The 15,509-nt window shown below is 43.4% G+C and overlaps 1 protein-coding gene across 3 annotated transcripts in view; it reads right to left on the bottom strand.

Moving 5' to 3' along the window:
* Nucleotides 1-15,509, bottom strand: part of SLC18A2 (solute carrier family 18 member A2) — a 32,966-nt gene that overhangs the window by 4,466 nt on the left and 12,991 nt on the right. For 2 of the 3 annotated variants that reach the window (XM_055801281.1, XM_055801273.1), the window contains exons 6-15: nt 13,663-13,755; nt 13,170-13,259; nt 13,018-13,061; nt 12,882-12,942; nt 7,605-7,700; nt 4,124-4,202; nt 3,826-3,877; nt 3,351-3,414; nt 2,178-2,297; nt 1,481-1,614 (exon numbers count right to left, since the gene is read on the bottom strand). In XM_055801281.1, the coding sequence (XP_055657256.1) occupies nt 1,481-1,614; nt 2,178-2,297; nt 3,351-3,414; nt 3,826-3,877; nt 4,124-4,202; nt 7,605-7,700; nt 12,882-12,942; nt 13,018-13,061; nt 13,170-13,259; nt 13,663-13,755 (833 nt within the window). The remainder of the gene's footprint in view (nt 1-1,480; nt 1,615-2,177; nt 2,298-3,350; nt 3,415-3,825; nt 3,878-4,123; nt 4,203-7,604; nt 7,701-12,881; nt 12,943-13,017; nt 13,062-13,169; nt 13,260-13,662; nt 13,756-15,509) is intronic. The other variant, XM_055801291.1, reaches the window with a different exon arrangement.

The following is a 15,509-nucleotide window of genomic DNA, read 5'->3' as shown; positions in this document are numbered from 1 at the left end:
ATGCTGCATAGCATGACCGTGGCCATGCAAAATTACATTTTCTTTTCACCTGAGTAAAAAGCTAGCAACTACATTTTGGCCCCAGGTCAACCTTGTTCAGCAAGAAAAAGGATGGAGGACTCGACCCAGAGATGGTGACAGATGTTGCAGCAAAGACTGGTACATGTTTTCCAGGATTTTCCCAGCCCTGGAATCACAACAGGGATTGTTCAGTATACTGACTGCACTGCCTTGTGATTCCTTTGGGAGCTTCCTGTCTTTTTGCGGAGCTGAAGACGCCTAGTGAGCAAGGCAATGGACCCCCTCCTGCAGTAAGAGGGCTTTTGACCCTGATCCAGTATAAATCTGTAGGAACAGCAACTGCAACAGCAGCATAGGGGAGCAGATAAATGACATTATATGAAAGGGTAGAATGAGCTACAGAAATGGGAAAGGAAGGGAGGAGAATGGTGTAGGCGGGGTAACAAAGGAAAGGACCAAAGCAGGAATCTATCTTTTTCTGAGTGACAGGCTAAGCAAACAGTGAGCAATAGGAGTGAAGGAGAGAAACATTCCTGCAGGCACATTCATGGGTGTCTTGGCGTAGAACTGATGGATTAAGTAGGGGAACTCCTCACTTCAGGTCTTGTGGAAAGTAGATATTTACATTTACTCAGCAAATGTGAACATCAACAGGGGAAAAGCCTGTTAAAGGCTATTAATCACAGTGTCATTTTATACTCTGGTCTCTTAGCCCGTAATTTTAGAGCTGTATTACTGCCTGCCCTGAGACTCATCCCTAGATAGCCACTGCAGGCTGCAGGGGACTGGGCAAGGTGCTGATTTGGCCAAGCACCACTCTTAGACACCATACAGCAGCTGGGGAACACTGACTGCTCTAGAAAATTAAGTCATTGGCAAATTTATATTAAAAAAAATAATTCAGGATAAGACCCATGGTACAGATAGGGTAAGAGAAGCCATTAGTTTGCAAGGGCAAGTGATCTGTATGGAGGGAGAAGGAGTAGGAAAAAATATGGTGCAAAAATACACTGTTGAGGACTGTGGGAAAAAAACAGGTTGAGGCACACAAAGGAATAAATCAAAATTGGGTGCCAATTCTGACACTTCAAGGAAGACAAAAGTAGCTTTCATACTGCCTGCACCACAGCATATGCTGTTGCAGATGCATGCCTGCTGACCCTGTTTTGTGATAATAAAATTTGTGACTTTGTAACATGTGAGTAATAAAAAGCTTTTCTTTATACATCTTGGACATAAAAAGAAAGGGGAGTTCATTCCAAAAATGATGCATGAGGGGGAAATAAACTATGCTGGTCCCCTTTTGGGGACATTAGAGACAAAGATGCAGAAAAAAGTTATAATTTGATTCACCACAAAAAAAAACACAAACCCACAACAAAAACAACAACAACAAAAAAGCCACCACACAAAAAAAAAGAAAACTGAAACCAAAAGAAAGAAACCACATTATGCTTACCATTTTCTCCTCTTTGGCAGGTGGACTTCGAAGGAAAAAGCACAGGGGAGCAAAGAGGATATCCACAATCCCTATAATCGTCATGAGCCATGGAAATCCAATGGCCTTTGCAATGGCACCACCAGCAGAAGGACCTTATATTAATAAAAAACCTTTTCTGAAGATCATTCAGACACAAAATCTGCAGCACTCAATTTAGACAACAGTAATTTTATATACAAAAATCCCACTTTACAAACTGATTTGAGGAATATAAAGACATCTTTGTAATTATAACATAAACCTCTCCTGGTTCCATACTCCACATTCATTGAAGAAATCAAAAATGCTCCTAGAGGCATCTGTATCATGTGCTCAGGGAGGCAGGGGGTCAGTGGGGAGTTATTCCCTTCGCAGACTATTAGGAGCATAGCTATAGTAGCAGTTTCAAATGTTCCTCTTTCCTACTGATATCCTATCTGCGTTCAGTGCCTGACACCTTCAGGCCTCTTACAGCTGATGAAGCTGAGCATGGCATCACAGCAGAGGAGGGGAACAGATGCCAAACAATTCCCTCTGCTTTTATTTCTTAGAAATATTAGAAAATAAGAAACCCCTGCTCGTAAAGCCTGCGAATGCCACTGGGATTCACACCTGGCATTGTAGCATATTCTCTTTTTTTAACTGTGCATTGTAGGCAGGAAAAAGCTGGACTTACCTATGGCAAAGCCCATGCAAAAGGCAACATCGGCTATTGCGTACACACTGCCATAGACAGATACGTGACGCAGATCTACGAGGTAGCCCATAATTGGCATCATGGATGAGTCCACCATTCCTGGTTGTGAGGGAGGGAAACATATTTCAGGAAAATACTGCCTTTTTAAATTATTTTAATGTCTTTGCCAACTACGTGCTAAGAAGAGATGCAAAAGCAACTAAAAGGATACTTGTTCTTAAATAAGCAAAAGATTTGCATAAAAATAGACTGTATTATTCATGCTTTGTATGGACTTTACTGTGTCTGAGGTCATGTATGGGCATGTGTAGATGTGTAGGTGACACTTGTCAGAGGACAAGAGATATACAAGCTTAGGCGGTACCAACCACTTGCCTGCAACTGTGCATGCAAAGGCTCCCACCTCCCATTACCAGCCAAGCAGCTTTCCCTTATGGGAAGTACTGCAGGCCTAAAAGATTGCATTAGCTTCCAGTCAATCAAAATTATTATGGTGATTTTAACATGCCTTTTGAGCCACACTGTCATCACTAGCAAGAAACACGCACAAGGCAGATGAAAAAACTGCTGAGATACTGTGGATCTGTAGTTGTGCCTGTACTTCTGTCCGAACTACACATCCTTCATGCGTGAAGATGCCCCAGAGCATCGGCTGACCAGCCAAGTGCTAGGCACCAAGCCATAGTTCCCACTCCAGGCTGGCTGCGTAGTCCAGCATGAGCAAAGTTCTACTTGAAGAAGACTACTTGCACATGGGCTTGGGGATTCCTATCTGATGAACAAAAATTTAAGACTGTTTTTTCTTCTTTTTATGAAAATGGCTATATAATTTTTTTCCACGATGGGGAACACTGGGGCTTTGGCCATGTGTGGCTTTATTTGTGAAAACAACGTATGCATTCCTAGACAATTTGAAAGATCTGTTTAGGTCGATGGAGCAATTCTGGACAGACTTCAGAATTCAGCTTGTCTAACAGCAGCCTGGTTCAATCTGCCAGAGCACCGTTCTCTAATCCTTCTTGCTCTACCTACCAGTTTGGGCCACAGCTTAGGCTTCACTACTGTCAGACCAGAATGGTAACGCAACTGATTTTCCACGTAACTTCATATAAAATAATTTTTACACAAACAACAGACTGTAAGAAGTCTTACCAATGGCAAATCCAACTCCAAAATTTGGTGCTATGAGCCCATAAATGTTTTTAGCAAACGGTACCTGCAAAAGAAATTTCAGGCAGTTAATTATGTCACACTGCACATGCTAATGAAGTTAGTTTTCTTTTTGCAAGATAAATTCTCCAAGTAGTTACAGCACAATTTGTACAGATGTTACGGAGTCTGATCCTTGCACTGGGCTACTGTTTCAGACACCTGTGCCATTAAACCACTAACACACTTAGAATAAAATGTTGATCACCCTCCTTTCAGAGCCATTCTTCCTTAAAATAACTGAAGCACTGAAATTTGAAAGCACTCAAAACTCTGATCTGGAACCTATTAACTATACATTGTTTAATAATGTATCATAAAGCAGAAACTTCAGCAAAATCTCACGGGGAAAGCACGTATTTGAAGATGAACAGATGAACATTTACATGGTTTGAAAGATACATGATCTTCTACTTACGCATAAAATACTTATTCCCACGATTAGCATCCCAAGCAAAGCACAAAGCCACCTATCAAAGAAGAAACATCATTCAGAAATCAGTGATACGGAGAGGGTAGAGCTGATCCTGAACGTTTCAAAGTTACGTCTAAAGTGCCGAGTTACACAACCAAAGTCGCAACATGTTCAAAAAAACGATTTTGTTACTGTAGAGCAAACTTTAATAATTTCTGCTATCAATAAACTACCCTGGGAAACACTAGAAATGGTACAGGAACAAGCTGGAAGATTATTAGTATTTTTAAATCTAGCATACCTTCCTACTTTGTGCGCAAGTATCCCAAAAAGATTAGTCCCAATGAGATAAGAGATACTGGCTGGAAGAAAAGCAACGCCTGAAAAATATGAATGAGATGTGTTATCAGCACAGATTTTAGTGAAGTGTTCAAAGAAACTAATAAATTCCAGACACTGCAATTTTGTTCTGAATGCATCTCACAGAGCCTTTGTGCCTAGCCCAGAGAATCAAATATCCGGTTTGTTGCAGCCTTCTCATGAAATCTAAGGGCACCATCTATGACACGCGGGAGTGATGTGACGCCTTTGGAAAGACTTTTTCAGCATCAGCTAAAAGAACTGGTATGGGAGAGGGGATGGAACAACAAAGAGCAAAAAGTTTATATCTAACTATAATAAGCTTTGGGATAGGTCAAGGAAAGCAGCTCTTGCATGGCTTATGGAGCATATGCTCCACACATGCAGCAAGCCTGGAGCGGTCAGGGGTGGGTGAAGCCCTCCCTGGAGGGGGGAACAGCACTGCTGCGGTGGCTTTGCAAGTCACAGGCCCCTTCCAAGCCTGTGAATGCCGTGAGGCCTCAGGGTACAGGCAAGTTTGCAATGCCAGGATATGGTCCTTGGTCAAGCAGCCACTGAAGTTAAGCATGTATCAATAATGCAAAGGGGAAAAACCCTTAAATACATGGTTTGGAAATTATTTAGCCAATATATTTACAGTAAAAGTTAATTAAAGAAAACCAGTTATTGTTTTAAATTAAAAATCTATCTGTAGCAACTTGCAGATGAGGGCACCCAAGCAAATTCCTTCTGACCCTGATGGGAGGGTACCCAGACCCTTCCATCTCCCACACATCCACTAGGAAAAACATACTGTTGGGACCAGCAATTGTTTCTAGTCTCGAGGTTTCCACAGCAGCAGCTGTACCTGAAGCAGGTGCTGCCTGCATGCTGGCCAGAAATACCTCTGATTTAAAAGCCAGTTACAGCCTGTACTTGAGGATTCATCCTCTCCCTACACGTAAGTCGCAGGGCAGGACCCAGCCGGAGGGGAGATGTCAAAGGAAGAAACACTAACGGCGAGTGCGGTGTGCCATTGCCTCGGCTGCCTGGAGAGCACCAGGCAGGATGCTGTGGGAGCAGGGGCTGCCCTTGAGGGGAAGGCATTGTATGAAAAAATATCCGAGAGGCAAAGGAACAGGGTGGCTGTGCCTAAAGCTGGATCCTTGTGCGACGGTGTTGGATGGTTCATGTATCCTGGAAGAAATTACACTTTTTTTCTGTTCCTGTTAGATTTTGCATCATCTTAAGAAAAATAAAACTGGGAAACCTGACAAAACTGGGAAAGCCTGACAAATGAGCGCATGCCACCACGTTTGGTCACTGTTAAGCCAGGTAATTTGGATTTAGAAAGCAGCTGTGACATTATGGTACAGAATCATACCATTTCCTTTAAGTGTATACGCTTCTCATCCTTCACCAAGACAACATAGATTTTCTCATTTCCTGCCTATCCATCTTCCTTCCTATCTCTCTGATATTCATAAGAAAAAAAAAAAAAATCAAGAGGTAATTTTTAGCACAGCAATATCCTGTGATTAAAATCCTTGCAGGTTACAATGGTGAAGCTGGGGAAACGTTTTCACCTGCGTAACCGCAGCTGCTTCAGTACCACCTGGAGCTATCTGCTTGTACCAAACGGTCATGTGTAGCAGACCTTGACAGATGTAAAAAAAAATAAAATAATAATACTGCAAAGGCTTGTTAAATAAGACTTGCAGGTTGGTGTGTAAGCTGTGGTATACTGAAGCAGAACTGTAATTTTCTAAATAAGCTTTTTATGCACAGTAACATTAATTGATCAAATCAAGGTTCTTTATACCTTCTTCAGATAATGCTTCAAACAGCTGGATCTCCAAATTGCGTAAGATAATAATTTGCTTAAAACCCTGCAGCTCAAGATATAATTTAAGAGGCTTAAAAACTTTAATTAATGCTGTCAAATCAGACAAAGCGTAATGGAGTCAATTACTTATATCATTAAGGGGTAAAATTAGTCTTAATTTAAAATGGATATTTTCCTTCTAGGAACCTCTATTCAACTAAGAGATTTGTAAATCTCATTTGTGTTGCACCAATAATATGAAACTAGCGAGGGAGGCAGATAAGCAATCTTTCTTTTTCTTCATGAGGTTCAAAATGTCTAAGTTTGTGTGATAACTTTGCTATATCACAGGCTAGCAGTGTTCAACAGTACAGCAGCACATGAAGGACTGCTCCCTGTGGCCACCCTAGATCTGAGTTGCAATGATTAGAACTAAGGTTTGTGCTTTCTGTATGGTGTAGGGATGCTTACATTAACATAGAGTAGTCAGATGCTAGCTGAACATAATTTTCATAAAGAATTTTTCTTTTCCTTTCAAATACCCAATATTGATATTAAAAAAATACCCTTGTGAAATGTCCCAGCACAGAATACTTAATTAACTTTATCAAATAGATACATGTTGCATTTGTAATGGTAACTCTTTCCTACAAGCTAACACAAAGGCCAGGCTGATGCGGAGGACCAGCACGATCCGTCGTGGCACATGGAGGGCAGACACCCCCCACCCGAGAGGATTTGCATCAGCCTCCTACGCGCAGTTTGGCACTCGCTGCAAATTAGTCCATTTTCTTTTCTTTTTCCCTCCTGCTCACCTCAAAGAGAAAGTAACTGCCCCACTTTTACGCTCTAATCTAACCTGATCCATGGGACACAGTTCCAGTTTGCCTGTGGACACTGGTTTTCTGAGACTGTGTCCCTGGTGCATATTATACTGTGGTCCAAGATGGGGCTCTCCCATTGCTTTCTGTTGAATGGGATGACTAAGCCACCACTAAAAGGGTGCCAGATCTATCAAATTCAAGGACAAGTGCTCATGTCCTTGGTGACCACATTTTAAGTCAAGTCCATCCTTCTTCCACATGTTACCAGGAGCAGCCCCTGCAGGTGTATGTGTTGGCATGAGCATGCTCTGCGCCAAACACAGCGCACAGGCTGCACATTTCTGGGGCTGCCTGCTCCCAGCAATTCAAACTAGTAACCGAGGATGGATTCCCTCTGAAAAAAAACAACCAAACAAACTGTTTTTCTCTGCTGGCCTGGCTCTGCAGCTCAATGGGCATCTTGCAGCTGGCCCAGCCAACACTCGCTGGCAGAGGTGCTGCTGGGCCACCCCAAGGAGCTGGGACAAGCACAGTGCCCTGGCTGCCTGCATCTGTTTCTCCTTGCAGTGGGAGTGTTGCCCCTTACTGGAGCCTCTATTGCAATAACATCAATCCACTGCTTATTTTTCTTACAGATCAATGTTTGGAATTGTGCAGGTATAATTCCGACAATTTAAAGACAGAAAAAAAAAAAAATTACCCTGAAGCATATAAGGAAAGCATCATTAGCAGGACCAGAACTGAGACAGTCATTAGACAAAATATAGAGATGTAAATAATATACTGTACTTTACCAAGCTGCCATTTTTTTGAACACATGGTCTCCATCATCCAGATGGGTAAAGCTGGTTCAAGCATAGCAATAGCCATGTTTGCAAAGCAGATTGATCCTTAGAGAAAGAGGGGGAGGGAAAAAAATAGTAGCAATTATTTCTTTTGACTGTGAATAAAAAGCCATGCAAAGAATGGATGCTTTTACATAAAACATTGTGCTTTTTACAGTCCTATTTGCCATGCATCAGATGTTGATTAATGTTAAGTAGAACAGAATGTAAAAATCAGTGAAGACTAACTTTCTATATGTTTCTATCTCCTAGAAATTCTACAATAAAGGTTAAGCTATTTTCATAATGTGAAAGTTTGCAGTGAGCTTGATGACATTTAGAAAGTTCATGAGGTCTGACTGTTGTACAAATGATTAGCTAAAACTACAGTCTTTTGGTCTTCATCTAGTCTCCCGGGGCAAAACTGGAGCCCTGTTCTGACCCTATGCCTCCATCATCTGAGGACAACTATGATGGGATGTGGAGGTCTTGAGCCTAAAAATACCAAGAGACAGCCACAGAGATGTCCGACCCCTACAAAAGGGGATTGTGTGTCAAGATCCTATAGCTAGCAGCCAGTAAGCCTGTGCAGCAAAGCATGAGTCTGGCTGAGCTTGCCCAGCCCTATGAATTTCAAATGCTTCCAAATCTCTTTTGAATTTCTGGACCTTCAGTCACCCAGATGCAAAGGATAACAAGCGGTGGAAGTGCTGATTCAGTCTTGCCCACCGGCTCTGCTCTGCCCTGCACCACTGCCTGCAGATCCAGGCTCTGGTGGGTTTGTGTCAAGTTCATCTAGCCTCAGTAGTGCACTTGAGCTTTAGCACAGGGGTTATTAAACCCCATGGTATTTCTTTGAATTCAAAATGCCTTTCCCACTTACTCAAAAGACCCCAAGGCAGTCAAAGCCTAACACAGGGCAACAGGACACGTCCTCTGTGCTAATCCATTACAGAATGGCTTTCAAGGGAGTTTGGAAGTCATTCCTACAAGTGATAACCTCAAACACATGTTCCCACTTTTCTTCCTAATATTTACAGTCCCTGAAATTCAGGAGAATATTCTAGACTCTTACAGTTGTTTACCATTCAAATTTTACTTTTTTTTTTTAATTAAAAAAAAAAAGCTTAATTTGTCTGAGGCCAGAGAAACATTTCTCCTGGAACAAGGTCCTCATCATACAGTTCAAAACAAAATGAGCACTGATGTCATTCTTTGCTCAAACCTGTCAGAATATATCAGGCTGTGTATCCAACATTCCTCAAATGAACTTGCAGGCTAGCTGGCTCACTCCCTTCTTGGGGCAAGGAGCCACAGTTCAGCAGTGCTTTACCCTGAGGACAAAAGGTTAGATGCAAAGCTAACCTTTCCACTCCGGTGCAAGCTCCCACTAGCGTAGCATCTGCAAGGAGCCACAGTTAAACACCTCAGGGCTGCCCTCTTCTAAGCCAAAATCAGCCATGCTCAAGCAACTTCCTTGGTGCTGGAAAAACGTTTCAGACCACACAAAGCACAGCCAGAGGAAGGAGGGCCACTCTAACAGAGATGGCTTAAATAGCAAAGATCTCACTCTACTTTTAACAAACTTCACAAAGAAATGAGAAACAGGTGTGCATGCACATGTGTGAGGCATCTTCTCATTGGGTCAGGAAGCATCACCAGAGCTTACCAAAGTGTATGGTGACAAAGGTACTTCAGATCTTTAGGATGTACCCCAAAAGAAAAGTGAGAGCCTGAGCTGGTGCTCTGCGAGCTCAGGGCAAAATCCAACAAAGACTCTGCCGCCTTAGCAAAGCTTCCCCAGAAGATACCTTTTTTGCCTCCTCTGTCTTGCATGGAGCTGACCTCTCCCTAAAAAGCCATGTCTCAAGGGCATAAATTCTACATCATTTCTTCTTTAAATTAAATTAAACATCCTGCACTGGCCAGAAGGTGTGAAATTGCAACCTTCCAGCTGGATTCCATCTCTGCAGCTGAGAATCCCACTCAGCTTTTGGCTGAGTGCTGTAGACATCACTGGTACTTTTCTGTGAAAAAGCGAGTACCCAGTGAAAAGCTGTCACACACCTTCTCAAGAACCCATGTGGTCATGATGATACCTGTCTCAGCTTTGGTTTTTGGATTTGGTAATTTAAACTCATGTGTCTGTCCATGCAATTTTGTCAGCCAGTAGCACCTGTTTCTTTAATCCCTGTCAGTGAGGTCTGGCTGCAAGAATGCTGTTGACATCATTCACTGAGCTCCTACTAGCACTGACAGAACATGCCAGTAATGTTTCTTTTGCCTGGGTCACTGAGCACTGATGGCACTGACTTTGAAGCATCACCTCTGACACAATCCACACAGGAGGCAGAATCTGTATTTGCTCACGTTTCCTTTCTCCTACAGGGGTTTTCATGTGAGCAGCTTCATCTGGTCCCATCCCTCTGATGCCCACATCTTTGTGACCTCCCCACCTGGACTGGTGAGTGCATGTTCAGCAGAAATGACCACAGCCCACACTGCAATAGCTGCTGCTGGCACTGGCCAGGCAGTAGGGCTGGCCACAGGGACTGCGACAGACAGTGAGTGAATGACAGCACTGGCCTCCTGTCTGTAGCAACAGTCAATGTTATTAACTCACAGGCAACATGGCTTTATCAAGGGAGAAAGTTATGCTTTCACAAAGAAAAGAGAAGAACTCCACACTTAGAGTTCAAGACACCTTGTGTTGAAGAGGAATACTGTGCTATAGATAAGCCAAATTGGTCAGAAAGTGCTTGTACTTTGAGAATACAGACAATTATGTCTCAAGTGTATGATGCACACTCAGGAGATTGAATCTGAATTTGTAGCATGAAATTAGTTTACCTAAATCAAGAGTGCAAGAAACACCAAAACTGCTAGCCCGTTTGCAGCATGTCCCTGCTTTTCACTGGTGGTTACCAAGTCAGCCCACTAGAGAGGCAGTCAATTTTTTAACGAGGTAGTCAGCTGCCTTAAAAGCCATTCAAAACCTCTAATCTCCCTGAGCAGTGCAAACCTGGTGGGACTTTTACCCTTCTCCTCTCTAATTGTTGTATCTGAATGTCATGCACAGTGTGCGCCATCTACATCCACAGCATCTTGGTAAAGGAGAAGACATATTATCCTCAGTGTGGCATGGTGCCTTGGCTGATAGCCCCAAGGTGTCAGATCATGGGGAGATCAGCTCCGCCGTCCCAACCAACCGATTAGCCACCCTTCCCTGTTAGCATCAGGATCAGAAGTTCCCAGCTTAGAAAATAAACCAAGGAAAATACTGAACTCCTTGGGGTAAGGGTGAGCAAATGAAACTTTCAGACCCTTTTTACTGCAAAAAAGCAACAGCTTCAGAACTGAAGCAATTAACATTTAAGCAGTGTATTCCTGGTGCATCAAGAAAGCTGCATTTGGACTGAGGTGTGGATAAACTGAGGCCAGAGAAAAGGTTGGCTGAATTTATAGCTGGTATTTGGTGCTGAGCTCTGACAAAACCAGATTTGGTCTGCAAGGGAAATAAAGCAGGAGGAGAAGAGGCTGAGGTTAGAGAACATCATCAAACTGTACTGTCAAAGCTCTGGGCTTCTCCATCCCGGGGGGCAGAGCCCCTGGGTGCTGTACCTAACCCTGCCGGCAGCCCGCCGGGGGGACTTTCTCCTACCCTGGGTGCTGATTCCTGCTGGGAGCAGGACAGGTCATCCAGAGCAGCTGGTGAGCAGGAGGGATCAGAACAGAGAGGGTCTTTATGTCTCTACCCCTCTGTATATCCTTCCTTTCCCTGCCTCCTGCTGCGTCCAGCTGCACTGGATCGCAGGTGGAAAGGGGAAACAGGAGGCACTGGCAGTGCCTGCGAGCACGTGCAGGGAAGCAAGAGGCAAAGAGAGCCAGGGCAATAAAGGGAAGGTCTCTCCAACGCACACTGCCCCAATGCCAGCCTACCAGTCCTTGAGTTTTCTTCGCCACTTTGGGGCTCTAACCCTGCACAGTCCTGATTTACAGAGCCCCAAAACATCAGCTGAACCAGCTACAGAGGCGAGAATAGCTGCAGAAATTGAATGCCATGCAAATGTGTTAGAATATCGGAACAAAGTCCATCCCTGCTCTTCACAGACGTTGGACACGGTCAGAATAGTGAGATCCATGGTCCTTGCTACCTTTTTGTTGGCTAAGACTAAGCTTGGCAGGAGTAGTTAAGTCTTAGTCAAGCAAAGTACCCCTTAAATTCAGTCCCCTGGTCATATTTTGCAGTGTAAACCAAGTTCTGTTACATATTAGACCTTGGCAGGGATTGCATACAAAGTAGATTAGCTAGAGAATAATGTTAGATGACCCTCACCTTGCAGCACCTGCTTTAACCACTGTGAGAGACAAGGTATTGAATTAGATGAATGAGAGATCTGACCTCTTATGGCAGGTACTGTCTTTGCTACTCTTTTCCCCTCAAATACTTTTACTCTATGGAAAGGTCTTCTAACGCTCCAAGAACTTCTCAAGTAGAAGTGTTTGTATAGCTTCAGTCACAGCTTGACCGAGCGTCCAGCCACAGAGTTACGGTTACGATAATTCCCTGAGATCACCAAGAAACAAAGAATCTGAGAAATGCCTGGAAGAACTGCGTTGAGGGACAGGTTAAGACTAAGAAACAAAACTGCAAAAATAATTATCTGTTTCCATTTATTTTATCAATATTAAAAAGGGCCAGGCTTGATTACAGACTTCAGAATAAACATTCAACAAAACGCAATGCAAGAAAGCAAACTTCCCTCAAGACAGTGCGACTCCTTAGACAAACGATACAGGTAATACCAAATGCCATCCACCAGTCAGCCCAGACCTTTTCTGAAATAGAATCCACGCTCTAGGGACCGAGCTCACTCCCTCTTCAAACAGAAACCAATCTCAGCATTATTCCTGGTGCCTGCCCATGATATGCTGGCAACACCTCCCTCCAAAAGCCTTGGTCCTATTCACTTGCCTCACAGAGAGTTTCACAGCCACACTTCATCGCCTTAGCAAGCAACCACAAGTCACGAGTGTCCTCTCAGCTGGAAAGACATCTACATTTCAAGCCTTCTGCCTGTTATGCTTCTACTAGTAGATTCATCCTGTATCACCAACAGTAATTCAACGCAAACGAAACCAGCAAATGACAATATTGTTAAACCAGCTCAGCCTGAGGCGTTCCAGGATGCCATGTATAACACCAACAGTTGATTTAAAGGGGGGGGGGGGGGAAGGGTCTGGTACCTGCTGCAATAATGATATATGGGTCCTTCAAAAGTGTCAGTAACGGTGTCCCCTTCTGACTCTATGAAACAAAAGCTTGGGATTAGGAAAGACAAAGTGTCATCCATCGCCTAGACGGTTTTACCTTAATACTTACTTCTGCTTGTGCTCTGGATGGCTGCAGAACAAATAATTGAACAGCTGCAAAAAGAAATCAATACTGTAATATTTCTTCAAGAAGGGGGTTAGATGGTAGTAATAGGAAAGGGAGATACTGCATGGTGATATTGACTCTTTGTATTTACTGACCTCCATCTAACAGAGCTAGCGCTGCCAGCACCAGGAAGGGAGAACTCTTCCCCACAAACTCATACATGACGCTCCCAAAAGGTGGGCCCACTGCCAGGGGGAGAGAAAGGACACAGTGGTGAAGCCACAGCCCTGCAAGCATTTGGGCATCCTGCTACTGGCACTCAGGGACCCAAAGCTCCATTTAAAAATCCCAACAAAGCTCATTGCTCATGACAATAACCATATTCTTTACTCCCCAAAATACTCTTCCATACAAACAAACCCCAGACATCTCAGAGGTTGAGACACGTATCTGGCACGTGTATCTGTATAAGAAACGTGCTGCTGTGGGAAAAACTGTTCTTAACATGCATCATGAACGTAATTTGGAGACAGCACAATAACGTTACACTCGATGGGACTCTGCTGCTGCTTTCATAGATCACAAGGACATGCTCTGGGAAAGCTGGGCGGTGGTATCTCCTGCCAGCAGAGCCTCCAACTCACTGACCTAATACTCCCATAGCAAGGCCTCCCAGTGCAATTCCCATCGCGTTGCCTCTCTCTTCATCATCTGTATAGACACTGGCGAGCATACCCATCCCTAAAACGAAAAAAAATAAAAAAAAGAAAGAAAAAAGCAAAATGCACAACACAAAATTAAGCATCTGTGTACTACAGTTTATGGACATCATTTGCCAGCACTACTAAATGTTATACAGAGATGACAGCAGTTACATATATATATGTATGTAAATAAATAAAAATAAATATAGATACAAACATTTCCTCCCCATAGAATTCACTTTGAAGCAAAAAGGGGGTTTGGCAATGTAAATGATCTCCAAGACCGTGTTCTACTGTACAGCCTTGCTCAGGTAATTTAATGACGGCTTGATTTGCTAGATTCTTTATCCCTGTCTTTGTCACAGAGCTTTTCGATGCATTTCACCCAGCAGAAACAAAGCTTTTGGTAAGTATTCACTATGTGTTATCGGTACTGTGGGCACTTGACACAAAGGTCTGGCGACCACTCACAGCTAGAACCGTGTGCAGTGCGAGCTGTGCTCTGGGCATGAGGTGTTATGCAGAGCTGATTCCTTTGGAAATGAGTATTTCAAGTTCAGCTTCCAAAATTAAAGGATCATTTTGACCTTTATCTTCACGTGCCTCACTTCTGCTGCGTTTGATGAGGAACCTTCATTACACAAAAGGAAACACGAAGCCTAAATCATCTGTGGTTTTGTAAAGCACTCAGACACTGCAGACGTAAATGCTGCAGGAGAGTCCTCACAGAAATGAATAATTCTGTTTTCAAATCAAGGTTTAAGTAGGACTCAGTAAATAAAGTCCATGGCTACACAGAAAAAGAAGACAAAAAACTGCATGATTGATCATTGAGTGAATACCACCCATCATGTGCATCGAAAGAGCAGAGGTCCTGTGTGGATTAACCTGCTTATTGAAGACTGTGGATGATATCAAATTGTTTGCATGAACACTTGAAGAGTAAATTAGAGAACAATAACTGAATTCACAATGATTCTGTGAGATTTGGAGAAATATTCTGGAAAAAAATAGGAGGGAATACAAAGATGATGATACAAAGTGTTACACGTAGGTAGGCATGATTACGTGCACAAACGCAGGGCAGTAAATGACTGGTTGGTAGCAACACTGCAAAAAACTTCCTTTGCCTGTGAGATCCATGAAGTGACCCTCGCTGCCACTGGCCCTTGTGAGGAGTCAGATCTGCTCCTGGGCGCTGGGGCTGGTGTTCACAGGAGGAAAGGCAGGGGTGACTGGAGACCATCCAGAGAAGGGCAATGAGGGTGAGCAAAGGCTTAGAAAAATATCTGAAGCACAACTGCAGGACTTGCAATTTAAAACCAGAGAGGAGAAAACTGATGTGAGATGTGGCAGTAGTCTTGCAATATGAAAAAGTGCCACCAAGATAAAGCAAAGGAACCGTTCTTCCTGTTCTCTCAAGCACTGGAAGCAGAAACAGGTTTACATGGCAGTAAGGAGGCTTTAGATGAGCCGTCAGAAAAAGCTTCCTGACAGTAAAGGTACTTAAGTACGAAGCTAGACGCTGAGGGCATTTCTGGAGGCTTCCGAGAACATGCCTGCCAAGTGCTCATGAGGAATGACAGATACAAAGCTGTCCTGCCTTCAGGAAGGAGGTGAAGGAGGTGGTCTCCTGGCCTTTTCTGCTCTATTTTGTAGGTTGTCTGTGAAAAAAAGTCACGTACTTGTCTAAGAGCCATACCTCAAGGCGCACACTTGCACAGGGACCAAGTTAAAGCTGAACAATAATTTTGGTTCTGGCACATCTTCCCTTTGGAAAGCTTGACTTGG

The sequence above is a fragment of the Falco peregrinus genome, chromosome 1, assembly GCF_023634155.1.
Source record: "Falco peregrinus isolate bFalPer1 chromosome 1, bFalPer1.pri, whole genome shotgun sequence".
Classification (NCBI taxonomy): domain Eukaryota; kingdom Metazoa; phylum Chordata; class Aves; order Falconiformes; family Falconidae; genus Falco; species Falco peregrinus.
The sequence above is the reverse complement of the archived record's forward strand: the minus strand, read 5'-3'. Positions and strand labels throughout refer to the sequence as shown.